The 27,978-nt window shown below is 43.2% G+C and overlaps 1 protein-coding gene across 1 annotated transcript; it reads right to left on the bottom strand.

Moving 5' to 3' along the window:
* Positions 1 to 70: 70 nt before the first annotated feature.
* Positions 71 to 27,497, bottom strand: SLC35A1 (solute carrier family 35 member A1). The gene is made up of 8 exons (XM_074948084.1): positions 27,350 to 27,497; positions 23,020 to 23,197; positions 18,457 to 18,616; positions 16,936 to 17,088; positions 11,688 to 11,754; positions 2,681 to 2,857; positions 2,183 to 2,317; positions 71 to 602 (listed from the first exon to the last, which is right to left on the bottom strand). Exons 1-8 carry the CDS (start codon positions 27,363 to 27,365, stop codon positions 469 to 471), a joined length of 1,020 nt encoding a protein of 339 aa, XP_074804185.1. The 5' UTR covers positions 27,366 to 27,497; the 3' UTR covers positions 71 to 468.
* Between the last annotated feature and the right edge of the window lie 481 nt (positions 27,498 to 27,978).

Raw genomic sequence — 27,978 nt, 5'->3', positions numbered from 1 at the left:
CTACATTTGGGTAATCAGACCAACATTTTCAGAATTCAGGAGCCAAATGAGTGCAAGGAGCAGCTTTGGTAATGAGATCTCCTTTAATAGAGCTTCTGAAGCCTTTGAGTATTTCTGCCCATAAATGGCACAATATAGTCATTCAAATATACAGCCGGAGAGAATGTCCCTCTTTTATATACAACAGAAGGTTCAATTCCTTCATTCTGCATTGCTGGTAGGTGGGCTCCTCACAGTCCAACATGAAAGGAACATGCCTTACATGAACAAGCTTCTTCAGGAGCTTGGCAATAATGGAGAGTCTGTATCATCCAATGAAAACCCTTCACTTTCTTCCAGAATTAACTGCTGCTTTTATTCTGTCCAAGTTAAGTCTTTCCATGACTAGTTTAAGGCTAATTAAAAACAGGGTTTTTTTCCCCCGAGTCTTTCCTTTGCAGTGTCTCTTGTCCTTTGTTATGGCAAACATCACATATTAATAAGTTTCTCTTTCAAACTCACTGTCTCTAATGACGGCTGGATTTTTGTGGTGTCTTGTCGAGGTAATCCATACAGGTATATAGAAATACAGACAAGGAAAGCACCAAGAGCAAAGCTTATAGCTGGAAGGAAACAAAACATTGTTTAAACACTCAGCTCCAAATGACAACAAAAAAATAAAACTTTCATGGGAGACTTAACTGAGAAAGTTACAGTCTACTATTCCAACATCCTCCTTAATTTATACAACTCTAAGGGACACGTGAGCTGTCATCTAATAATTTGTAAGTCATATGGTGAAGGTCAGAGGAGCAAGTCTGAAACAGACATCCTACCATTCTGTATTTGTTCTTCCTTAGTGACTGCTGGATTCTACTCATTCAGTGTGGTCAAAACAAACCCATGGTTGGCCTCTAATCAAAAAATATTCCGTAACTGGAATTGTAATCTATATACAGTGTTAGCACAGTTTGCTTTTCCAAATCTATTCTGACTTTTGAGTACTATTAGTAAAACTGAGGTTCTGTCACAGAAGTTAGATCAGCCACTCCAGGAAGTTCCCTCCAGTGCATTTTCTAGTGTTTTGTCCAGTCTAGTTTTAAAAATGACAGTCAAGCTTCCACCACTCACCCTGGGGCACTGTTCCACAGCCCATCAGATCTAACTCTTGGGAAGCTTTTCACTTTATGCAAAGTTCCCTTGCAAGTTTCACCTCATTAAGTCAGACCACCCCTCACATTCTTAAGTTCTTACACCCTTGCCCTCTGCCTCTTCCTGCTGGGTAAATGTCACCTTAGGCAGAACTCTGACCGCACTGAAGGATGCAGTGTAGCTGTAGCAGCGTTGGTCACAGGGCATGAGAGAGAAGGTGGGTGAGGTAATATCTTTAACTGGACCCGCTTCTGTTTGTAAGAGAGAGACGCTTTCGAGCCACGCAGAGCTGACCTGAAGAGCTCTATGTGGCTTGAAAGCTTGTCTCTCTCACCAACAGAAACTCGTCCAATAAAAGATATTACCTTGTCTCTGCAGTGAAGGATGTAAGATCTGTCCTCAAACCACTACGCTGGGGTTTGCCTGATGCACACAGGCTAGTCATGGCACAGTGTAAACAGGACGGTAACAGTCATTACAGCACTCTATAGAACAACTACTGTGGACTGGGAATTCCTATTTCAGGAATAATTGAGACGTTAACTTAGGACTGGCTCAGAGTTAGTGAATGCTGCATGAAAATATTGTAGCAGTTCCTTTATTAGCTACTGTCAGCAACTCAACATCTGCCAGAGATACAGTAATACTCATTTTTGCATTAGCCACAGGATCAGAAACTGACAGAACGGAGCGACTTAACATGAAAGAGTTCCAGCCTCTGGTGAACATGAAAATGAAAGGTTTTGACATTCAGCCTTTCTCAGTAGCAAGTGAGGGATGTTGGGGGAGGTAGGGGCACATCCGAATCCCCCCCCACGAACACGAAGCATACTGTTACTAGGACACATAGGACGGTAATATCCAGGAAATATGCTACAACACAGCTTGAGCGCTAGCCAACACCAGTCCTAAAAATTACACGCCCAGGTTAAAAAAAACAACCACCCCACAGTAGACTGTAAAGTATTATAACATGCACTGTAACCAGCCTACTTGGGAGGATGAAACAAGGATATGAGGTCACTTCAAATATTAGCCAAAAACAACTTACTGATCTGTAAACCAAACAGCATCACCGATGCAACAGTAGAAAGGACAATGGCTGCTGCTGCAGAAAACCCTTTCATAATGTTGTCTGTGTATTTAACAACAATCGAAGTGTAGAGGCCTCCAACACTGGCAAGCACTGGGAAGCAAGTAAGACATTCTTATTATTAAAGTTTTGGTGTAAAAATAATTTGTTTAGCCCTGTAATGGTGTATAGATTGTTTGTACTATGATCTGATCTTGCTAACCTATAATTTTAAAAACCACACACAGCAAAACAGATCGTCTAAATGGCATCTAGCAGAAAGGACATGACTAGAATTATTATGGATGTTCTATTCATTAGTTAATGTGCTGAAAAAGCAGTTATTTAATTTTTATAAGGAAATTTAAATGTTTCCTCTCCAAACTCACTCACTAAAGGGTCTTTACTGAATTTGAGTGTTTTGCATCCATCGGTCGGAAGCAACATCACAGGGGACCAGAACTGAAAGATACTTACAGATGACGAACCCAACATAATATGTGTAGCCATAGAAAAATCCTTTCTCAAGAACTTGAGCTCCTTCTGACATGTAAACACCAACTAAAGTCACCACAATCCCAGACAAGTACATCTGAATGTTCCTCACCCACAGGGAAGTATCTGAACTCTTTAATACCTTCTCAAAATAGACTCCTGAAACGAGAGAATTCAATAAAGGTGAATGCAAAAATCACTCTTAAAGGTTTGTAGATATACAGAGGTTTAAGGCCTGAAGGGATCATTATATCTTCTTCTAGTTGACCACCTGTCTATCACAAACCATTACATTTAATCTATTATCAGTATATTTAGCCCAGTAACTTGCTTGGCTAAAGCATATCTTAAAATCATAGAATATCAGGGTTGGAAGGGACCTCAGGAGGTCATCTAGTCCAAACCCCTGCTCAAAGCAGGACCAATCCCCAACTAAATCATCCCAGCCAGGGCTTTGTCAAGCCTGATCTTAAAAACCTCAAAGGAAGGAGATTTCACCACCTCCCTAGGTAACCCATTCCAGAAAGGCATTCAGTCTTGATATGATGAAATGGAGAATCTACCACTTCCCTTGGTTCTTTGTTTCAATGGCTAATCACCCTTACTGAAAAAAAATCATGTCCCAATTCTAATTTGAATTTGTTGGGCCTTAGCTTCTAGCCATTGGTTCTTGTTCTGCCTTTCCCTGCTTGATCTAACAGCCCTTTAGTACCCATTATTGTCTCCCCGTGAAGGTACTTACACACTGGAATCAAGTCACCTCAATCTTCTTTTAGCTAAGGTAAACAGATTGAGACACTTAAAGAGCTCAACATAAAGCGTTTACTCCAGCACCTGAATAATTTTTGTGGCTCTCTTCTGCACCCTCTCCATTTCTGAACATCCTTTTTAAAATGTAGACCCCACAATTGTACAGCAGCGCTGTATACAGAGGTCAAATCACCTCACTACTCCCCTGTTTGTAGTGGATACAACTATCACACTGGGAGCTTGTGTTGAGTTACCTGTCCACTATGACCCCTAAATCTTTTTCAGTGCCACTGCTTTCCAGCATATAGTCCCCTATTCTCCAGGTCTGGCCTGCATTCCTCGATCCTAGATGTATAATTTGCATTGGGCTGTATTCAAGTGCATTTTGTTTTAGTGGGCCCAGCTTACCAAGCAATCCAGATCACTCTGTGTGACTGCCCAGTCCTCATCATCATTTACCACCCCCGTTCACTGCCTGGACACTACGGTGCTCATAAGCGATGGTCACATAAACACCACCCTATACCGGAAACCTACGGAACGCTATGCTTACCTACATGCCTCCAGCTATCATCCAGACCACACCACACGATCCATTGTCTACAGCCAAGCTCTACGATACAACTGCATTTGCTCCAACCCCTCAGACAGAGACAAACACCTACAAGATCTCTATCAAGCGTTCTTACAACTACAATACCCACCTGCTGAAGTGAAGAAACAGATGGACAGAGCCAGAAGAGTACCCAGAAGTCACCTACTACAGGACAGGCCCAACAAAGACAGTAACAGAACACCACTAGCCATAACCTTCAGCCCCCAACTAAAACCTCTCCAACGAAACATAAAGGATCTACAACCTATCCTGAAGAACGACCCATCACTCTCACAGATCTTGGGAGACAGGCCACTCCTTGCTTACAGACAGCCCCCCAACCTGAAGCAAATACTCACCAGCAACCACACACCACACAACAGAACCACTAACCCAGGAACCTATCCTTGCAACAAAGCCCTTTGCCAACTGCGTCCACATATCTATTCATGGGGACGCCATCATAGGGCCTAATCACACCAGCCACACTATCAGAGGCTCGTTCACCTGCACATCTACCAATGTGATATATGCCATCATGTGCCAGCAATGCCCCTCTGCCATGTACATTGGTCAAACTGGACAGTCTCTACGTAAAAGAATAAATGGACACAAATCAGATGTCAAGAATTATAACATTCAAAAACCAGTCGGAGAACACTTCAATCTCTTTGGTCACTGGTTTACAGACCTAAAAGTGGCAATTCTTCAACAAAAAAAACTTCAAAAACAGACTCCAACGAGAGACTGCTGAATTGGAATTAATTTGCAAACTGGACACCATTAATTTATGCTTGAATAAAGACTGGGAGTGGATGTGTCATTACACAAAGTAAAACTATTTCCCCATGATTATCCCCCCCACTGTTCCTCACAGGTTCTTGTCAACTGCTGCAAATGGCCCACCTTGATTATCACTACAAAAGGTTCCCCCCCCCCGCTCTCCTGCTGGTAATAGCTCACCTTACCTGATCACTCTTGTTACAGTGTGTATGGTAACATCCATTGTTTCATGTTCTCTATGTATATAAATCTCCCCACAATATTTTCCACTGAATGCATCTGATGAAGTGAGCTGTAGCTCACGAAAGCTTATGCTCAAATAAATTTGTTCGTCTCTAAGGTGCCACAAGTACTCCTTTTCTTTTTGTTAGGATATAGATATTCAGGCCTGTCTGTAAAGGCCTATACTCTAAGAATTTAGGTGTATTCTTATCACTTAGCTAGTTCTAGAGGTATAAAAGAAAGAATCAAAATCACTGTCTGCCAGCGTAAGGGCCTTCTCTTACTGCGACAGTCTGAGGCCCTGTTCTTAGGCTAAGGCCTTTGGCTAAGCAGCAGAGGCAGCCATAAGCTGGGAAGCCAACGGTCACATCCTCACATTCCAAACTAGTCACAGTGAAAGAAGGTGCTATTGGGCTGTTAGGAATACAATCCTGTCCTGATAATGCCTATTGCCTCCAGAGAAAGGGAAGTGCCTAGAAGATGTAAAACGAAACTTAGTTTGATAGCATCCTGTTTGGCAAGAACTCACTTATCAATAGTTGGGATGTGAAATCCTCACTTCTGTATTGTCTTGTCATTATAGTTCCCACTTTGCTATTGTTTATTTGCATGATCTCTGTCTGGTTCTGTGATTGTTTCTGTCTGCTGTATAATTAATTTTGCTGGGTGTCAACTAATTAAGGTGGTGGGATATAATCGGTTACATAATCATGTTACAATATGTTAGGATTGGTTAGTTAAATTTCAGGAAAATGATTGGTTAAGGTAGAGTTAAGCAGAACTCAAGTTTTACTATATAGTCTGCAGTCAATCAGGAAGTGTGGGGGGGTGGGAAATGGGAACAGGGAATGGGGGTAGGGAATTGGAATCATGTTTTGCTAAGGGTGGAAATGGGAACAGGGAATGCGGGTGGGGAATTGGAATCATGTTTTGCTAAGGGGGGGAACGGGAACAGGGACACAGGTAATGCTCTGTGGTGTCAGAGCTGGGAAGGGGGACACTAAGGAAGGAAACTGGAATCATGCTTGCTGGAAGTTCACCCTAATAAACATCGAATTGTTTGCACCTTTGGACTTCGGGTATTGTTGCTCTCTGTTCATGCGAGAAGGACCAGGGAAGTGAGTGGGTGAAGGAATAAGCCCCCTAACACCCCCCACTTCCAAACCACTGACGACAATGTTGAATAGCATCAGCCTAGTACCGATCCTTGCAGAATGCCCCTAGAAACACCCCAATTCAATGATGAGCCCCATTGACAAATACTCTGAGGTATGTTAGTTAGCCAGGTCTTAACCCCTTTAACTTGTGCTTTGATATTGTATAATGCTCCTTTTTGAATGAGAAGCTTGAGTGGTTCTAACAATTTTGTAAGGTGTATGACTTAGTTTTACATCTATGCAGTTATCTTTATTCCACCAAACTTGTAACCTCATCAACAATTATGGAAAACCTGATAGGGGATTCAGTTAATAAAGAATTAAAGGATGCCAGCTGACATGGTTTATGGAAAACTGAACTTGTCAAACGGGTTTGACAAGTTCAGTTTTCCATAAACCATGTCAGCTGGCATCCTTTAATTCTTTATTAACTGAATCCCCTATCAGGTTTTCCATAATTATGACTGGGGTTGCTGGCAGGCTAACCAGCCTATGGTTACCCAGTTCACCACACTTGCCCTTTTTTGAACACTGGCACAACAGAACTCATCCAGTCTTCGGAATTTCCTTTGTATTCCAAGATTTATTGAAAATTAACATCAGTGGGCTGGAGAGCTCCTCAACCAGATCGTTCAAGACTCTTGGGTGCAAGTTATCCAGGTCTGCTCGTTTTAAAATGTTTATCCCTAGTAGATGTTGTCTAACATGCTCCTTAATTACTAATAGTTTGGAAAGTATTTCATCATCCATGACACAAATACATTATCCTACTGCTTTCCAAATACAGAACAGAAATATTTATTGAACACTTGTGCTTTTGCTGCATTACCAATTTTAGCATCTTCACCTAGTAATGGGCTATACCAGGAGTGGGCAAACTACTGCCCACGGGCCGGATCTGGCCCATCAGGGCTTTGGATCTGACCTGCGGGATTGCCACCCCCGTGGCGCAGTGGGGCTAAGGCAGGCGAGGGCAGTGCACGAGGCCCTCTGCCACCCCCGCTCCCTACCGGGGGCTGCAGGGACATCTCTAGCTCCCGTTGACTTCAGGTGGTGTGGTGAGTGTCTAGCGCTAGCGAAAGTTATGCCCCTAATTTCTGTTATACAAGCACTTCCTCCTCTTCCCATTTCTCTTCATTTACCCATCCCATCCTGGTTCAGTGGTGACGTGAGGGCAGCAACTAGGAATAAATACAATAATTAACAAATGGAAAAGGGAAAGAGAGCAGTCAGGATGAATTAGAAATTATGAAGCAAGAAAATTGAAATGGGAAGCTAAAGACAGAAAAATCCATGGCTGTAAGGACAATAACAAATTTTCTCCACTTATCATGAGTAAAAGAAATCTTAACAATGGTATAGCCCAGGGGTGGGCAAACTTCCGGGAGTGGCACAGGGCCAGGGCAGGCAGGAAGCCTGCCTTAGCCCCACGGCACACTGTTGCCACCCCAGAGCCGCTGCAGGTAAGTGGCACCGGGCCAGAGCCCACAACCCGAACCCCTCCTGCACCCTGCACCCCAAGCCCCTTCCTTGAGCCTCCTGCCGCATGCCACACCCTTCCTGCACCCCCCAACCCCATGCCCTGAGCCCCCTGCCACACCCTGCACCCCATCCCCTGCTCTGAGCCCCCTGCCGCACCCCAACCCCCTGCCCTGAGCCCTCTCCCGCACTCCGCACCCCTCCTGCACCCCAACCCCCTTCCCTGAGCCCCCTGCCGCACCCCACACTCTTCCTGCACTCCAACCCCCTGCCCTGAGCCATCTCCTTCACCCTGCACCCCTCCTGCACCCCAACCCCTTGCCCTGAGCCCCTTCCTGCACACCGCACCCCCTCCCGCATCCCAACTCCTGCCCCAGCCCTACATTCATGGCCCTGCATGCAATTTCCCCACCCAGATGTGGCCCTTGGGCCAAAAAGTTTGCCCACCCCTGGGCTATACCATTGTTAAGATTTCTTTTACTCATGATATAGTGGAGAAAATTTGTTATTGTCCTTACAGCCATGGATTTTTCTGTCTTTAGCTTCCCATATCAATTTTCTTGCTTCATAATTTCTAATTCATCCTGACTGCTCTCTCTTTCCCTTTTCCATTTGTTAATTATTGTATTTATTCCTAGTTGCTGCTCTCACGTCACCACTGAACCAGGATGGGATGGGTAAATGAAGAGAAATGGGAAGAGGAGGAAGTGCTTGTATAACAGAAATTAGGGGCATAACTTTCACCAGCGCTAGACACCCACCACACCAGCTGAAGTCAACGGGAGCTAGAGATGTTTAGCTTCTCTGAAAAATCAGGGCCACGCTACTAGTTTACTGATGAAGAATAGAATTAGTGTTTAGGACCATCAGAATTTAAAAAAATACAAAAAACATAGCAAGTATGTATGAGACATACAGAGGCTACAGAGCAGATTTATAACTGCACATGTGTAAATACAAAAATTAAACAGGAAAATTGGACATCATTGCAGAGATATATACTGTAAGAGCAGAGCAAAAAAACTAAAGTCTGTGATTGATACAGTAGCTGTTAAATTCACAGTGGTCTCATTGTTCTGCTTTCCGCCCACTGAGACATAATTCATTGCAGCCAGTTGGAAAACTAAGCCTGAATCATTTTTTAATCAACTGCTCAATAAGTTGCTTTTGATGTCAACATGACCCATAAATGTTACCATCTCGGAAGAACACAACTGTCTGAGGCTGCTTTCCAGACCAATGATATAATACTTGAGATTTAGTACAAAACATCTGAATGCACACAAAAAGCACAAATCAACTGGGCAATATTACTGGGGGTGATGGAGTGGACAGCACTCAGGAGACGATATTCTTAATATAGATTGGAATTATTAAAAGGTATTCTGTCAGTTTACATTGGACAAAACCATTTTTATAGGTCCGCTGGATCCCCAGCTGCTATTATCATCACAATAGCAATAGTTTCAAAGAAAGCTTTTTTCCACTTTCGTATGGCTAGGAGATTCCAACTGTTTTTCAGATGTGGACTTTGCTAGACAAGCGCAACACACTCTACATGGTCAGCCCTGAAACTGAAGCTAATGCAAAATGTATCAGCTAGCTCATTAAGTGGTTATTTTCACTGGCAGTACATGATACCAATGCACTGGGCTCTACAGTGACTGTATAATGGTTTCTGAGTGGAACTCGGTGTTGTTTTGAACCTTTAAAGCCCAAAATGGCTTTAGATCTACCCATATCTTTCCCTATGCTACACTGCAATAATTGTTGTCAGGGAGGTACCTCATCCTGGTGCCCTCTCGCTATAGAAGAGAGGGGTCCCTCAACTCTGAATCTCCCCCGCTCTGGTCCTAAATGGTTTGAATTTGTTGATCTTCAGGGTAGGCTGCCAAGGCCCACCTATTTACACAGGCTGCTGGGAAGGGAACGGCATGGCATGGTAATGGCTGAGGTAGGTGGGGAAGGTGATGCTGGCTTGATTAAGGCATTTTGGTTTCAGGCTGAGGAACAGCTGCTGAATTAATTTTTTATTTGTATTTTTAACCCTTTGGAGAAGGCTGCTAGAGCCCTAGATAGGCACTTTGGGGGTCTGTATTATGAATGAGGCTGGTTTTGCGAAGATCTTTTTTCAAAAGGAATTAATTTTCTACTAATATAGCAATCAGCACATGTGTGATAAATAAAGTGGGGGGGATAGCTCCCTTTGATGGACAGCCAGCCAGTTAGCTGTAAAATCCCTCTTGGTAGGTGTTCTCTACTTGTTTTACCTGTAAAGAGTTAAAAAGTCCCCCTACGTAAAAAAAAAGTGGGCAGCTGACCAAAAAAGCCAATGGGAAGGTAGAACTTTTAAAACTGGGAAAGAAACTTTCCCTTTGTCTGTTGTTCTCTGGTCTGGAGGGAGAGCAGCCACGCTATAAGCAACTTAAGCCAGGTATGATCAGAAATCATCAGATCATGCCTAGAACTACTTATCTGAACTCCAAATGCATAAGTAGATCAGAATGCTTAGCTAGATGCGATTAGGGTTATTTCTTTTATTTCTTATTGGCTTGTGGACTCCTCTGTGCTAATCCCAGACGCTTCTGTTTGCTGGTAACCTTTAAGCTGAACCCCCAAGAAAGCTATTTTGGGTGCTTGATTTTTGGAATTGCTCTTTTAAAATCTAGCAAAAGCCCAAGTTCCAGATGTATTTTCTTCTTTTTGTTTTTAATAAAATTTGCCTTTTTAAAGAACAGGATTGGATTTTTGGTATCCTAAGGTTTGTGCATGTTGTTTGATTAGATGGTAGCAACAGCTAATTTCCTTTGTTTTCTTTCTCAGCTCTTCTCTGGAGAGCGGGGGGGGGGGGGGGGGGTGAAAGGGCTTGAGGGTACTCCACAGGGAGGAATTCCCAAGTGCTCCTTCCTGCGTCCAAGGGGTTTTTTTGCATTTGGGTAGTGGCAGCGTTTACCAAGCCAAGGCCAGAGAAAAGCTGTAACCTTAGGAGTTTAATACAGGCCTGGAGTGGCAAGTATTAATTTTTAAAATAGTTGCGGGCCCCACTTCTGCACTTGGAGTGACAGAGTGGGGATTCAGCCTTGACAACATGTGACAACCAGAGGAGCCTCACGGGAAGCTTCATGTGGTGAGAACTAGAAGTGGTTGGAAGTGATAATTCTTGGTTCATGACCAATTATTCAACTGAAAAAAAAACCTAGTATGTTTTGCAGCAACTGACTTCACCAGTTCTAAGTTTACAGCCAGAAAGCATTCCTTCTGAACCCTGTAAACTTATCCAGTAGAAAACACAACTGCAATTATCCTTTAATGGCAGCTCACTTCTTCCCAGTTCCCTGGCTCCTGTAGTGGTGAAAGGATAAAAGGCAGCAAGGAAAGACTCTATTTTTATAGAATTTCTCCTATGTTTCCTGCTTCTCCTCTCACCATCTAAAATTACACCTGATCCCGCTGCCTCTCACTGGTTTTCAGCTGCACCCACAGGACTAGGGAAGGGCTTATTCCAGAGGCGGAACCAGCCCAAAAATTGAAATGAACTCCATTCCACACCTGGAAGAATGTGGGTCTTCTGTTCTAAATCTTAAGGGAGCTTTCACACCAAAGCAAACTTGGAAAAGGAGTTTTTATTTAAAAAACTGTACTGAGCAAGTCACTTTCTCATTTTCCTTTTGCGTAATTGTAGATATTTATATATGAAGAAGGGCTCTTCCTCTCACAGGCCCGCCTCTCCTGCTTAAGCCAGCCTTGAACTCAAAACCATGGGTTCGTAACATCACTATATTTTGCAATTTAAATATTGTGATGTCACAAATCCAGTGTAACGACCACAGGAAATAGAAGGAAACTGTGTGCAGAAGGGGATGAAGTCCTTGCTTAACTCTCAAACAGTCTTGTAAATCAATAAATACAGTTAATATAAGAGATGTGAAATGTTTTAGTTTTCCCCATGAGGAAAGGTCCTGGCCTGTTCTTTTAAAACAAACTGCATACAGAAATGTTTTACCTGCAAATCCTGAACATAATACAGCAATAGCTATAGCGCCAAACCCTAACCAGGGATTCTGCTCCATCTGCAACATGAATCATAAACAAAACAGGTAGGAGGTTAGTTGTATAACTAGAGTAATTTACAGTCATTATTTCCAGAAGCCAATTTGTTAAGAGCACCACATATTAGCATTTTATTACAACATGAAAATGTGTTAGGTTATAGTTACAGTAAGTAACCGTTTCTTAGCCACAGCTGCCCTACAGCTTAGCTAGCTCTATTCACCGATGCTTCACTATGGAGTTTGGTTTGCCAAGTATAGTTTACTAACCTTAGAAGTACTGAGACACACAAGTCAAATTACAAAGGCAAACCACCAACCCTATCTCTCAGCTTTTCAGACACATGAGGTTTCTTTATTTCCTCTAATCTTGTAGTAACTTTTTACACTCACACGGTTCATCTGCAGATTTTAAAGTATTTTATAGATTAACCCTTAACTCCTATGTGAGGAAGCATTAGTAGTATGCAGATTGTCATTACATTTCAGTTTACTAGAATGGTTATGGCTAGTCTTTTAATTTGCACGCCTACAGGAAGGCACTTAAGTGACCTTTTCAGGGGGCCTGAGCACCTACAACGATCACGGTAAAGGAAGGCACTTTATCTGCCTAAAATATGGATTTAGGTACCTAACATTAAGCACACAACTTTAAAGATGCTGGCCTAAGTGACTTGCTCATGGTCACACAAGACAAGACACCAATAGAACTAGGAATGAAATGCAGCTCTCTGGAAGCAGTTTAGCCTGGCGGATAGAGCATTGGACTGGGACTAAAGAGACTTGTGTTCTATTCCCAGCTCTGCCACTAGGTGACTGGGCAAGCCACTTCACCACTCTGTGCCTCAGTTTCCCCATCTGTAAAATGGGGATGATACTTACCTCCATTTGTAAAGTGCTATGTAAAAGCCAGATATTATTATTACTACTGATTCCCAGCTCCTTGCTCCAACTACCAGAGTACACTCAACACCAATTACTGAAAAAAGTGAATTGCTGCAATATTTTCTATGCTATTGAATTTACTATAGTGGTAATTTATGCTACTTGTGGCAATCACTTCTCTTCCAGAAAGCATAGGATACGGCAGAGCAACAAGCCTGTTTCAATCAATATGAGGTTACTCACCTTGTGCAGTAACTGAGGTTCTTCAAGATGTGTCCCCCTGTAGGTGCCCCACTCCAGGTGATGTTGGGTCCCTGAGCCTTTGCTCGGAGAGTTTTGCAGCTGCCCATATGGGTCGTGCATGCGCGGTGCCTGCCTCGCATGATGTTGGCGCTTCATCTAGCGCACACCCGACCCGGACTCCTCAGTTCCTTCTCTACTGCGGAGTCTGCTTTAAACTCCTCCATTCCTCCCCAGTTGGGACACCTATGGCTTACTGGACCCTACGGCCACAACCTTCATATGCTCACGACATGCCACCGTGGTATGGCCACCCATGGATGGCACCACTCATGCCCTATGCTGGTCACTGGCCATACTGGAATCCCTGGGGATCTTACAAAAGATCTACAGCAGGTGCCACAGCCCACGTAGGGGAAGATGCCAGATCCCCACCTCCACCTTCAGAGACTGTAGTCACTGAGACAGGGGATGAACCCTTGGCAGAGCAGGAAGAGGACACTGCTCCGACACCTCACCAACCAACAACAAATCATCCTCCTCACTGGACAAGGCTACTATGCCTCCAACCACAGCAGATGACTTTACCCACATCCAAGACTTATTCAAAAGAGTGGCCAATGAGCTTAAAATTGCTCTGGAGGAAGTGCTGGAAACTCAGCATGAGCTAATGGATATTTTACAGACATCTTCCTTCTCCAAGACAGCATTGCCAATCAGTGGGGTTATCATGGAACCTGCCACGGCTGTGTGGCAAACTCCATCCACCATACTTCCTACCTGCAAAAGGGCAGACTGAAAATATTATGTTTCCTCAAAGAGATTGGAATTTCTATTCCTACACCCAGCACCCAACTCGCTGGTAATGGAAGTGGCCAATCGAAGGGGCAAACAATAGCATTTTCAATCCACCCCCTTCAATAAAGAGAATAAGAGGTTGGACCTATTTGGCCGCAAAGCATACTCTTCATCCATGCTTCCGGTCAGAGTGGCAAATTACACGGCACTACTTGCCAAATACGACCACAGTAACTATGGCAAATTTATGGACTTTATTAACGAGATCCTAGAGGAAAAGAGGCAACAATTTAAATCTCTGGTGTTGCGGTTCAAATACAAGACAGGACAAGCTTTAAGCAAGCAAACAGGCTGGTCTGCCAACGGACTGCTCCTGTCAGCTTTCCACCCTCTCCTTTATTCTTTCTCTCCCCCCGCGCATTACATTCTCCAACAGATAAAAGGAATACACTGGCTTTGTTTAACACTCTTATTTACCAATTTCTATCTACCGCATTCCTTGCTCTCGGGCCTTGAGCCCAGTCCTGGGAGGCTTCCCACGGTTCATGTCATCTGGGCGAGATTCCAAGGTTGATGCCCTTGAAAGGAGCTGTGTGTGCACTGCTCCTACACAACACTCCGGCTGTGCCCTGAATGTTGCCAAGTGCATGAACCTTGTATGAATCCTACACTCTGGTCTCTGAAGGACAGATGATTACACGCATGGCTGCTGATATGGCCGCCAGGTCCATTGCTACAGCCGTGGTCATGCAATGAGCCTGGTGGTTTAACTCCTCAGCATTCCCATGGGAGATAGAAAATACGGTTGAAGATCTCCCCTTCAACGGAGAAAAACTGTTGCAGCCAAAATCACTGAGGTACTGCACACTATGAAGGACTTGCGGGCCATTCTCCGGACCCTCAGCATTCATACACCTGCTATAAGAAGGAGACAATACAGGTATCAACCATATCAGAGGAATAGATACCCAACATACACACAGCAACACCAGAGGCCTTATGAACACCACCACCACCACCAGACAAAGACCATAACGACGATGCCCTCCACAACCAGTGGCATCTCAACCTCTAATAAACAAATTTGAAGGCTTGGTCGAGGGTCTAGAAGACCTCCTCCACATTCCAGCACTTACACCATCCACCCATCTGCTTGGAGACGGTTTGCTCCCATTCTACCTGAAATAGTCTGCCATCACCACGGACAAATGGGCCCCAGAAGTCATCCAGACGGGCTTATACCATTCCTTTCCTATCTATACTTCCCCACCCATCTCCCCTCCCCGTCCCTCTTCAGGGACCCCTCTCGCGAACATTTGCTACACCAGGAGGTAGATCATTTCCTCCAATTAGGGGCAGTGGAGACTGTTCCTGCACAACACGGGGGAAGGGATTTTAATCCCACTACTTTTTAACACAAAAGAAAAATGGCGGCTGGTGACCTATCCTTGATCTCAGGCAACTCAACAAGTTTGGAAGAAAGCAGCAGTTCAAGATGGTCACCTTAACAACTATAATACCAGCACTGGAGCAGGGGGACTGGTTTTCATCTTCAGCTCCTCCTCATCTTCAGCGCTCGAAAAAATGTGATGCTATCGAAGATAAATGTTGGTGTGGTACCGCTGGCCCACCGTGAGACATCGGTGCATAAGAGAGGGGACTCCAGAGTCGAGGAGACCAACAAATCCTCGGGTGCTGCAAATGGCACGGTGCTGAAAATGGCGTGGTGCCAAGAGCCTCGGTGTAGATTGCATCGGAGGGTACAGTGTGCTGATCTGGTGCAGTTTGTGTCGGCACCATTGCGGTAGCAGCATTGGACTGTGGCACGGAGATAGGAGTGGTTGTTTGTGCCATCTCCTTTGGAGCTGCCAACAGTGCCGTGGTGGAGGCGGGCAATTTAGAGCCGTTAGCCTCGGCACCAGAGCCCTGGCTTCCGCTGGCAGCCGCCGCGCGGACAGTGCCAGCGGTGCAGGAGGCACCAATGAGAGCAACTTGGTCGGTGACTGTTTTGTGTTTCTCTGCTCTCTATGGGGTGAAGAGGATGGCCGGGGTTTTTTTGTGGGTTGTTTGGCCTTCGGGGACCTTGGCGGTGAGGAGACCGGTGACTTATGCTAGGAAAAGGGTTCCTGCCCCAGGTTGGAGGCTGGTCTTAAGGATTTCTCCATCAAGATGAGTTTAAGTCTCAGGTCTCTATCCCTTCGGGCCCTAGCCTTCAATTTGTTACAGTGGGCACATTTCTGAGGAATGTGAGCTTTCCCCCAGGCAACGGACACATTAAGTGTGTCCATCTGACACAGGCATCGCCTCTCTGCACGTTGTGCATCTTTTAAATCCTGGTGAATCATTCATTTTCCTAACCTAATACTAACTGTACTAAGGGATGGAAAAATAAACCTTTTTTTTTTAAATAGGGGACGTAACTCTAACAACTGAAACTTAACTTGTCTAAACTATCCTAACTCACTAATTTATCTAAACTTATCTATTTGAAACGAAGGTTTTTAACGGGATTGCTGAGCTCCGTCACAGGCCGGGGACAGTTGAGAAGGAACTGAGGAGTCCGGGTCACGCGTGAGCTAGATGAAGCGCCAACGTCATGCAAGCCGGGCACCGCGGCACTGCTATAAAACTCTCAGAGCAAAGGCGCAGAGACGCACCATCACCTGGAGTGGAACACCCACAGGGACATCTCTCGAAGAAGCAAGCGGTGGTCCCCAAACTTTCTCTCATGCTCCCCCTTACCCTTGTCCGTCCCCCACTCCTCCCCACAGGTCACAGCTCAGAGCCAGGGCTGGGAACAGAGCCATGGGTCAGGGACAGGGGCTGAGGCTGGGACAGGAGTGGGTCTGGGGCCATGGCCAGCTGGGAGCTAGGGCCAATGCTGGGGCCGCAGCTGGGGGCGGGGAGCATAGCTGCAGCCAGGAGCTGGGTGTGGAGCCGCAGCTGGGAGCTGGGGACGGAGCAGAGCTGGGGGCAGAACAGGGCTGAAGGCTACCACGCCCCTCCCCAAAACGTTCCTCCACACCCGCCTACGGGGGTGCACTCCACAGTTTGGGGACCACTGAATTTGAACTAGATGATCAAACTAACATTTTACGTTGTGAAATAGCGTGGCTGCAAAAAGAAAATGGATACACAATTGTGATGCACCTGGCACACATTATTACAAATACTCCACAGCCACCATACAGTGAGTGAAATAGATAGGTGGAGTGGCTCAAGGCAGCCTGCTATTGCTGATGAAGTGTCCAGAGAAGGTATCCAAGTGATAAGGCTTACCTGTACTTTTGTAACCTGAGCAGGTTTCCACTGAACAAGTGTGACTCCACCGCACAACATAAAGACAGAAAACCACTGCAATTTACTTAGGGAACGGTTTAACATTAAGACTGTACATAAGGCTGTGCATGGGATCTTCAACTGATATGTCACCTAAAAAAGGGAAAACGGCAAATAGCATATGGTTACATGAACTCCATCAAAACCACAACAGATAGAATACTGAACTCAGCTATACACTGACATCAGCATATAGTATTTCATACTCAGATATATTAATTCCGTGCCTCATTATGGGCAAAATTACATTTGCAATTACAAACATATGAATCTGGAATGACTCCATGGCAGTTAATGGGTTTACTTTTTATTGGCTGATTAAATTGGTTGATTATGAAGTGCATATGGTGAATTTTTAAATATCAATATTGTGATTAACACACGGTAAGGATAGTAGAATATTTTATACAAGTACCTTACCTCATTATTTCAAAATATTTTAATTTTTAAGTTTTCGGATGGGGGGTTATTTCTTTTCTTATGTAGTTTGCATAAGGGTTATATTAACAAATTGAGTTACTTTAACAATAAGACAGGTTTGTGGGGGGGAATTTACTTACAACAAAGGTTTAATCACAATTCCTTCCACTATTAAATATAAATACATGGTTTCAAAGTTTAACAGTAACAAACATAATTAGGGTTCTACTTTTCAACTTAAACTACACATGAATTATTCCCTTCTATAAAGGTTCTTATACCACCCACATCATCACAATATTTAAGCACCTTCTAAAAGTGTGCTAAGCGACATAACTAACATGATAAAACACTGAACAAAACTTGGTTCTAACTGAACACAAAAACATAGAAGATGGCAAGGCTGTTTTAGGGATTTACCAAAATTCATGCCTTATTCATATGCACTGTAAATTACAGATTGTATCACTTGATGTGCTCCAGGTTTCACTTCTTTCTTGCATTTGGCAAGTGTGTGGTAATCAGCTTTTTAAAATGTAGCTACACACAATGCCACATGACGCCAATAATAAATCACTGTTTACAAGAGATGGGATTTTCCCCCATTACTAATGCAACCACCAATTTTCACACAAATGTGTAAATCTCAGTTCATATAAACTTACAAAGATTCCTGTCATTGCATTTTCTTACATTACATACCAGGCCCCCCATCCTCTTATTTAAATACCTCCTAAAAACTTGTCTTTTCTTCAAGACACTCAATCATAAGAGAAAAAATAGATTGATGAAAAATCTGATGAAAAATAAATGATGAAAAATAAATACAGCATCTCCTGCCTCTGGGCCTCCCAGTACATCTTGTCTTTCAGTGTCTGTCCTGATGTGTGTCTTTTAATGAGCACTTTTCAGTGCTTGAATAATAATAATAATTAAATTCTAAGGTGTTACAACGCATTAAAGCAGACAAACCTACAACCTGAAAATGAGTAAAAATCGGGATTCTGTGTTTTGGTTCCTAACCATAATAATGCCAGTTACCTGGTAGACTGCTGCATCCAAATTGCTAAGAGCCAAGAAAGCCATGTTGTTTTGGACCGCATACACCACAGATGGAACACTTAATTTTAGCAATTCCTTCGGGCTGCCTAATATATTTTCTCTTAAAGATGTCATCAACCTACCCAGGCTCCCAGTTTCTCTGCAAAATAAAAGGTTTTAGCACAACCATATTTGATGACTCATTTACGGTGAGATGCATGAACAGAGTTCTTTGGAAGGTCTTTAAAAACATGCTTTTAATAAACAGTTGGAATCTTCAATTAATTAAAAAAAGTACACTGAAAATCAATTTGGTTCCCAGCAAGTACAAACCATTAAGGGCCAGGAGCAGATTTTGGAATGATAAAGGTCAGTCGCATTAACACATAAATTCTCAGCAACAGGTTGGCCCTACAGAGAGTTTCAATAACATTAGTTGCTCAGCCCTAAGTATACACACTAAGTATACAGCGCTAAGTATACACACAGAGTTGCTCTTTTTTGATACTAATATTGGAGGGTTCATCTCAAATTTCTTTTCTGATTTTCCAAATCTCCTGCAGCCTCTGGGTGAGATTCTGGGCTGTGCCTTTAAGAGGTTCAGCACAGAACTCTCAACCCCGGGGAAGGAGGGGCTACTGTGGCTTTGACCTACCCTTGCACTCTTCTGATTCTGAGTTGTCCCACCTCTGGTGTAATTTACAAAGTGAATTAAGATAAACCAAATTAAGGCCATTTTAATTCTGAATAAAAGTGTCCACATGGGATTTAGTGCTGTTTAATTAATCCGCTTTAAATTTACATTTAAATTAATTCAGATTAACCTTCCTAGACAAGCCCTTAATCAGACCTAGAGAGCACCTCTTCCCTCCTGTACCTGTATTCTGCCTCTCCAAATACTACTATGGGCAAGCAGTGTTCTAGGCAGAGCTGTGGTGCCAAAGGCACAGGAATAGATGCTGCAGCTCAGCACCACACGGTAAGTTTATACTGTGGAACAAAACATTACACAAGGATCTAATGTAATATGAGGTTTCTTGGTATTACTCCTCAAACAGCACATCACATTGCCTGGCACTGTATGATCCAGACCAGGAAGAAGATTTCTGTTTCTAAAGAATTATCTACATGAACTATGCTGTTTACAGTAACGTTTAACTGTTAGAATAAATGTGGAAAAATACCACAAAAGCCTGACCTTTTATACGATGGTATCCCACAATATATCACACATTTTGTTTGTTAAAAGCAGGCTGTTAAATAAGAAAAAAAAGGATAGAATTGCACCTACCTTTGTTCAATTCTAATACAGTACTGTACTATTACAAAATAATGTACTTAAGCACGAATGATCAGGTCCAAAGGATAGTATATTGCTTGGCTGATCACTCAAAGTTAAATTATAGCAGTAATACAATGAACCAAAATTAGACAGTGGTTGTACTCCAGCAAAGTTACTGATGTAAATGATTAAACAAATCATACCACTTAAAGGAAGGATCTCTTGTGAGTACCAACCACTTCACTACAGAAAAAAAACCTGCAGTTTCTTTTACAATTTAGGAGAAATTTTTACACCCACTCCCCGCCCCCCCCCCCCCCCCACACACACAAAAATGACCTCACATGCCAGGATTTTGTGCTAAGAGGAAGGGAGCACAACATACTTATTACAGCTGACCATACTTTCTTTCGTAGTTAGAAGACAGTTGAGTTTTCTTGAGCTGACATTGTCTCGATTTAGTTCTGTTTCATTGGATAGGTGTCTTCTAGTTTATATACATGTAGCCAGAGGCTGAAATAGTTACTATTTATACACAGAAAAAAATATACTCAGCTGAAATACTGGGTAAGTGTAATGGACAGACTACTGAAACGTAATTAACAACTTAACAAGACACATGCCAAACTGTCATTTTGCTTGTTATGTTTCCCCTTTCCTCCATCTGTTCCATCCAGATTGTACTGAAGAGTAGGAACTTCTCTAAATCTTAGTGTGAGGTGCCTAAGAAATTTTTCGTGATGGGGGGGCATGGCAGCAGGGGCCTGGTGATTAAACAACAGAGTTTTCGTGTACTTCTGACATTTGGCATGGAATTTCAGTAATGAAAAATAAATGATGCCCCTTTAAACACTCTCGTTTTTGAGAACAGGAGCAATTGTTTTCATTATTCACACTCAATATTTGATTATATTTGAATATTACGGGCTCAGATATGCAGTCCTTCTGTGAGACCTCTTATCTGAGTTGGGTGGGAGAAAATAAAAAAACAAAAATATTCTGAATTAGACATTGTAATTTAAAGTTAAATTAGACACTGTGAGCACACCTAGATAGATTTAAACCCACAAAAAGTGTAAAAATTAAAAGTTAATAAAGAAACTTCATCCTTCACTCACAGCACTGGCACAAGGAGTACAAAGATCTCACAACAGATCTTAATCACACATACTGCAAAACCAAGGCACATATGAGAAAGTAAATAAAGTGCTTTGGCTCTAATTCAACATCCTTGATGCTTCTGTACATTTATCTTGGAAACTTATTCTGTGTTTTTCATGGGACTGGATATGAGAGAGATATAAATGATAATCAAGCTTATAATATGTATGTATGTATTTGTTCAAAATGTGTAATCCCAAATAAAATTAGAATGCAAGTCAGTTTGGCTTTTCAAGTCCCAACTCTAAGAAGCTATAAATCATGTGGGAATCTGAACAAATTACTAATTCAGAGTTTAGGTGGCCAGGAGTACGCCAGGTTCATTTTATTCCCATAATTATAGGCAAAGTAAATAATTACACAGCTTGAACTGTAAGTCGTCTCCATTTCAAAAGGCAGTCATTTGTCATTTATTCAAAGCTTAAAGATTTCATACTTGAACATACAACGCTAAAAATGCAAACAGTAGAGAACTACAGCAAGTGTACTTAATTACATAAATTCTATATTGGAACAGAACCCTGGTTTATCTTATTTGGTGTCCTGTACTTTAACAGTGATCAGCACTGGCTGCTTCAGACAAAGGCACAAAATGCACATCAAGGGAGCAGATTGCTTTCTGAATCCATTGGGTGATCAGTTGATACACTGAAGCATCAGCATTAATAAATACTATAAATTTTAATTCAAGCTAATATTACTGCAGATACTATGCATGTTAATTAAAAAAAATGTTTGCTGGATCTTTTAAATTAACAAAAACTGAAATGTAAGCAAATATCTCGGTTATCCTTGAGATAACACTGAATTTATATACCAGCTGCATTTCTTTTGCATACTAAAGAGGTTGCAAAGATTTGGGGGTTGTGGCAGATAATCAGCTGAACATGAGCCCTCAATGTGACACTGTGGCGAAAAGAGCTAATGCGATCCTGGGATGCATTAACAGGAATCTCAAGGAGTAGAGGGGTTATTTTATCTCTGTATTTGGCCCTGGTGCGACTGCTGTTTGAATACTGTACCCGGTTCCGGTGCCCACAATTCAAGAACAATATTGATAAATTGGAGAGGGTTCAGAGAAGAGCCACAAGAATGATTAAAGGATTAGAACACATGCTTTATAGTGACAGACTCAAGAAGCTCAATCTATTTAACAAAGAGAATGTTAAGGGGTGACTTGATTACAGTCTATAAATAGCTACATGGGGATAAATATTTAATAATGGGGCTCTTCAATCTAGCAGAGAAAAATATAACACAATCCACTGGCTAGAAGTTGACACTAGACAAATTTATAATGGAAATAAGGTGTAAGTTTTTAACAGTTAAAGTAATTAACCATTGGAACAATTTCCCCAGGGTAATTGATGGACTCTCCATCCCTGACAATTTTTAAATCAAGATTGAATATTTTTGTAAAAGCTATGCTCTAGGAATTGTTTTGGGAAAGTTCTGTGGCCTGTGTTATGCAGGAAGTCCGATTAGATGAACATCGGGGTCACTTCTGACCTGGGAATCTAGATGTCACAGGAAAAAGGGAAGAAACTGCAGTGACAGACCACCTCCCCCACACACTCAGCTCTTTTGTACCTGGCATTGAGCTGAAGGCTAGACTGCAGAGGCTCTTAAAATTCCCATAATCCTTCAGTGTGGATTTACCCATTATATCTTTCACCCCTAGTAGAAATATTAAGATTTTTGTGGAACTACTTTGAAGAATCTTATTAGTGGGAATACTAGACTTTTACACATACACACTTCTGGAAAAAGCCATGCCCTCATCTATACTGAACTCTGAAGACTCAGTATTTTGTATCTAATCCATTTTGGCCCTACTCCAAAGCACATACATTTTAAAAAATGCAAACGGACACACCTGCATATTGTGAGGTTTACAGAAGTGATTCAGAAAAAAGTTCACAAGCTCTGACATGCTTTAAACTGATCCTTTCACAGCATTATTTTTCAGTGCCGCTCCTGCCCAGCTTCACAAGTATGGCATATAAAAAGAGAGCTAGCTGAGACCCTCATGTCCACATGTGTGTATGTATATATATCTGCATGTGTGTGTGAAGAAGAATGAGAATGCAGTTCCAGTAGTGGTTAGCACTCATACTTACTTGGCCAAAATACCCACACTTAGGAATAACTTGATAACTTCTGTAACGCACACAGCTGTGGTTGCAAAGTAGAGTTCTGTTTCTGCTATTCTCGTGTATCGTAGAGCTACAGTGTACGTTGCAGCCACCAGGGTCATCACCGTCAAGCAGTACAATTTAAACAGCAAACTGACATTCTCTGAAAGAAAAAATATAGCTCAGTAAGGAACATGAAACAGTCAAAGAGCAACTTGCTAGTATACTTACAGCAACTCAGTACACTCCTCATTCTAAACTGAGAACACAACCAAGCAGTGTACAGCAGTAGCGCAGTCTCAAATGCACTGTAGTAGCACACAGTAGTTCCACTACAATTCCACTGCAGTATCTAAGAATTCTAAACTGGAACCTCAAAGATTTTATCTGAGAAAAGAATGCCCAGGTATGTTTGATTTCAAGTGGGTTCCTTTACCAAAGAACTCCATTGCTCGAAAAAGAGTATAATCATACACTGATATTTACCTATGCAGTAATCTATTTCCCACTGTTATCCTCTTGTCTCTATAACTTGTGTACGAGCACTTGCTGTGAGCTATAACTAGTTCTCTGCATACAGAGGAGAAAGTTGACCAGACTCTCAGAGCAGCAACAGCAAAAGGCTCTGCACAAAGCAGCAAAAATGGCAGGTTTAAGATGTACTAAAAGTTGATATGGGAGAGGAAAAGAAGAGAAAATAAATAGCAGACCATAGGATCAATCCAGGAAAGTGAGTTTTAAATGGAAGCTTCCTTCCCAACCCTCTTATGTACTGTTCTGGTGATTGTACAAAAGGAGGGCTTCCATTACAATAGTAATGGGACAGGAAGTAAATAGTACAACTATATACTAAGATTCCAGGATTGTCACTCTGTCCATGTGTCACTCCAAAGCCTAGAACATCCGTAGAGTCAGTGTGAAGTCATTGAAACAGCTACAGGCATGAATTAGAGCTGTTTTTGTTCAAAATATCATCAGGTTCAATCATCAGTGGGCCCTGTGAGAACCAGATGCAATGCTGTAGTCCAAAGGTTCTGTGGTGGCGGGAACATGACAGTTGATCAGAGAAGGTGGGAGTAATGGTTATGTGGGGTAACAAAGAGGTGGTCATGCCTTCACCTGACGGCAGCTCTGTGCACAAACTGAGCAACATGTACAAACAGCAACACAGTACACTATACCACAGTGTACAGAAACAAGAGCCCCCAGTTTTGACTTTTTTTTCTATGCACCTGACTTTATGAATTACTCCCGTGAGACTGCACAGACCTTCAACTACTAGTATATGAAATAAATTTCTTGGGTAGGCAAGAATATAAATGAGTTCAGAAGACATACTTTCTGCTTTGTGTCTGACTTGTACCATGGTTCCCCTCGTTCAAGCCATATCAGACTCTTGAGCTTCTGCAGAAAACAGTATCCACGGTGCTAGGTAAATGAGTAGAAGCAAGTATTTACTGGCAGGCAGAAGCAGCCAACGCTCTGCTGTGGGGGTTGCCACATGCACCACAGCATGGGTGCCAAGAGGAATAGAGAAAGCTTCCCTTGGTGGACACTACACGATAGGACCAATTGCCAGCGTGGCAGGATGAAGCCAGGAACATGGCCAAAATGCAGGATAGCTCTCATAACGAAAGACACGACACTGAACGTGATTTCCTTGTTTGGGTAATAGCATCCCTAAATTGGAATCAGAACACTTCTGCAAGAGGGATTTGTAAATTAACTCACATGCAGGCTGGGTGACTACCTGTCTGCAACAACAGGTCAAACAGGCTACTGAGCTACACACAGAATGGCTTTTCTATTTTTAACATTATTTGGTGACAGCATGAAGAGAGAATTTTAAAATTTTAAATCCAAAGGATTTGCCTTACCAGATTAAAACAATTTTAAAATATGTCAAATTTTGGATCTAAACACCTGTGTCCCTTACATATGAAGTACATGCATCAGTGTTTATACTACATCGTAACAATGCAGCACACAAATCTAAAAATATAATTTCTAAAACTGTCTGATCAAACAAGCCTAATTCAACACTAATTCTTTTCTAATGGTTATTATAAAGATGTGAGACAGCTTTTTGTTAGTTGTAAAAAGGTATGTTATCCTTGTTTTTACTCATGCAGTTCAGTTCTGGCAGTGAAAAGGATCAGGTACTACTACTTATTCTGAAGAAGTTTCAACTCCATGAAACTGACAGATTGATTTCACTGACCTCAGTGGAGTAACAGCAGGGATGAATTTGACCCAGGCTCAGTCTCTCCAGTCAGAAAAGAGAGGATTTTGTGTTTTATGCTCCTCACATTTCCTTATGCAAACACAGCATTATTGTTTGCAGTACTCTTCCAGTCTCTTTATGGTAGACCAAAAGAACTATTTGGGAGAAGGGGGCGGAGGAAAAGATGACCATTCCTGGAATTTCCTGTTAGAATGTACTAATAGTAATAGCTCACTGCAACCAAAGTAGTGTTGGAAAGCCTTTTTAACTGTATGTGTGAATTATAATTGACATTAAAACATAAAAATTAGGAAGAATAAGGTTTTGAATCATATAAAAACAAGTGGTTTTAGTTTTCCAACACAGTACGTCAATACTGAAGGTTTAAGAGAAAATCTCCTCCTGTACTCTCTTTCTGATCTTTTTTACAATTTCTGTGGCAGCATTATTTCCCCTTTCTGTCATTTTGGTTTGATTTGATTCAAATCTATGTTTAGTTAAAAGAATTTCTCAAGTACTATTTTAATGCCATATTTTGCATGGTACCTTTGAAAAGTCCAGAATCTAAAACTTTTCAGTGGCTCAGAAATCGCTCTAGAACTCTTAGCCATTGCATTAAAACATCACCTAGTAATATTTTACAACTAGATTCACCACATTTGCTCAGGTTGAAAGATATCTTATTCTGCAAGTAGTCCTGTTTATTGCATTAAGATATTGTTCAACACAAGCATGGCTGAATCTGGCCCATAGCATAATGATACTGACCTCCTCTGTAAAGTGCTTTGAGATCTACTGATAAAATGCACTATAAAAGAGTTACATATTATTACTAATAAATAAAACCCTCTCTAATAACTCTCTGCAGGTTTCTGAAATGTAATATTTGTAATGGAGGACACAGTGTATATATGTAGGTACCCTAGCTGACAAACTTCAGTGAAATTGCACTGTGCACTCTACAGCTTCTAGATTTTAATTTGCTTCCACTATTTTGAAAAAAATGTAGTTTGATCTATTCAAATTTATTGTTCTCTGTTAATTACTAAATGACTGTTCTATGTTCACTGCAGGTGAGCTGATCATAATAATCATTTGGGTATGATTTGATTAATCCTGTACAGGATTAATCAAATCCTGTAGTTTGTTCGTTTTAAGGGAGTGCTACCTTTTATTGTAGAACATATTTCTACAAGGTACACTCACAAATCCCACTGCCGCAATCATGTAAATTAACTACATCCTTGGATAGATAAAATCTTATATACTTCCTTATGCAAATTCAAAGGGGATTATCAATTGGCTTTAGGACCAACATTTAGATTTTGCAACAACCAGATGATTTACAAGGTCCAACCAGAGGGCAAATACAAACAGAAAGTTTTCATGACATTAAAGTTTTATTGTCTACACTGAAAAATGCAAAACACATACAATGACCCAAGTACATTTGAAAACATTTAGTTGTCCACCCCAACCGCCCCATAGCCCCCCTCCCCTCCCCTCCGCCCCATAGCCCCCCTCCCTTCCACCCCATTGCCCACCCCAACCGCCCCATACCCCCCTCCCTTCCGCCCCATTGCCCGCCCCAACCGCCCCATACCCCCCTCCCCTCTGCCCCATTGCCCGCCCCAACCGCCCCATACCCCCCTCCCCTCTGCCCCATTGCCCGCCCCATACCCCCCTCCCCTCTGCCCCATTGCCCACCCCAACCGCCCCATACCCCCCTCCCCTCTGCCCCATTGCCCGCCCCAACCGCCCCATACCCCCCTCCCCTCTGCCCCATTGCCCGCCCCAACCGCCCCATAGCCCCCCCTCCGCCCCATTGCCCGCCCCATAGCCCCCCCTCCGCCCCATTGCCCGCCCCAACCGCCCCATACCCCCCTCCCCTCCGGCCCATTGCCCGCCCCAACCGCCCCATACCCCCCTCCCCTCCGCCCCATTGCCCGCCCCATAACCCCCCGCCCCAATAATTAGCCCGGGACAAGCAGCTCCCACTCCGGGGGGGGGGGGGGCGGACGGCGCCCCGGATCTGTCTCGCGCGGGGAAGGGGACTGACCCAGCCTCCTCCCCCGCTACCGAGTCTCTCACCTCTCGGAGGCGCCATGGTGTCCGCAGCTTAAATTGGCGAGATTGTGGGGGCCCGAGCCGGCAACCGGTCACCGCCCCCTCCGCTCCTCCCAGGTACCATAAAGAACGGCAAGGGTCGCCTAGAGCGGCCCGTTCGACTGCGCCACCATAGAGTCTGAGGCATGTCTGCGCTTAGTGTCCCCATTCCCCATTGGTTTGCAGGGCGGAGGCTCTCGGCGCCCGTCAGTTCGCCTCGCCTCGCCCCGCCCCCCCGAGGGATTCCGCTCGCCAAGGGGCGGGGCCGCGTCACGTGGCGTGAGAGGCGGTAGAGCAGAGCAGAGCAGAGCGGGGAGGGGGGTCTTGTCTAGTCTACACAAGAAAGTTACGCTCCGGTAGTGTCAGGTCCGCGTCCCAACCGGTGCAGACCCCAGCGGCTGTGGCCACTCTCACTCCGGTCTGGCTGAGCTGGATGTCTGCGAAACAAAACCCAGGCAGGCTCAGACCTCAGTGAGGGCGTCCACACAGCCTTTTGCAGCAGTTCACTAAACCAGATTAACGCTGACTGACGTTCAACCGATGCAGCTTCTCCTGCAGACAAAGCCTCGGTCACCCCTGGCCTCTTTTGCTGGGCCATTGGCCTACCTGCCGCA

The sequence above is a fragment of the Natator depressus genome, chromosome 3 (assembly GCF_965152275.1).
Source record: "Natator depressus isolate rNatDep1 chromosome 3, rNatDep2.hap1, whole genome shotgun sequence".
Lineage (NCBI taxonomy): Eukaryota > Metazoa > Chordata > Testudines > Cheloniidae > Natator > Natator depressus.
Note: the sequence above shows the minus strand (reverse complement) of the source record. Positions and strands in the feature narration are given on the sequence as shown.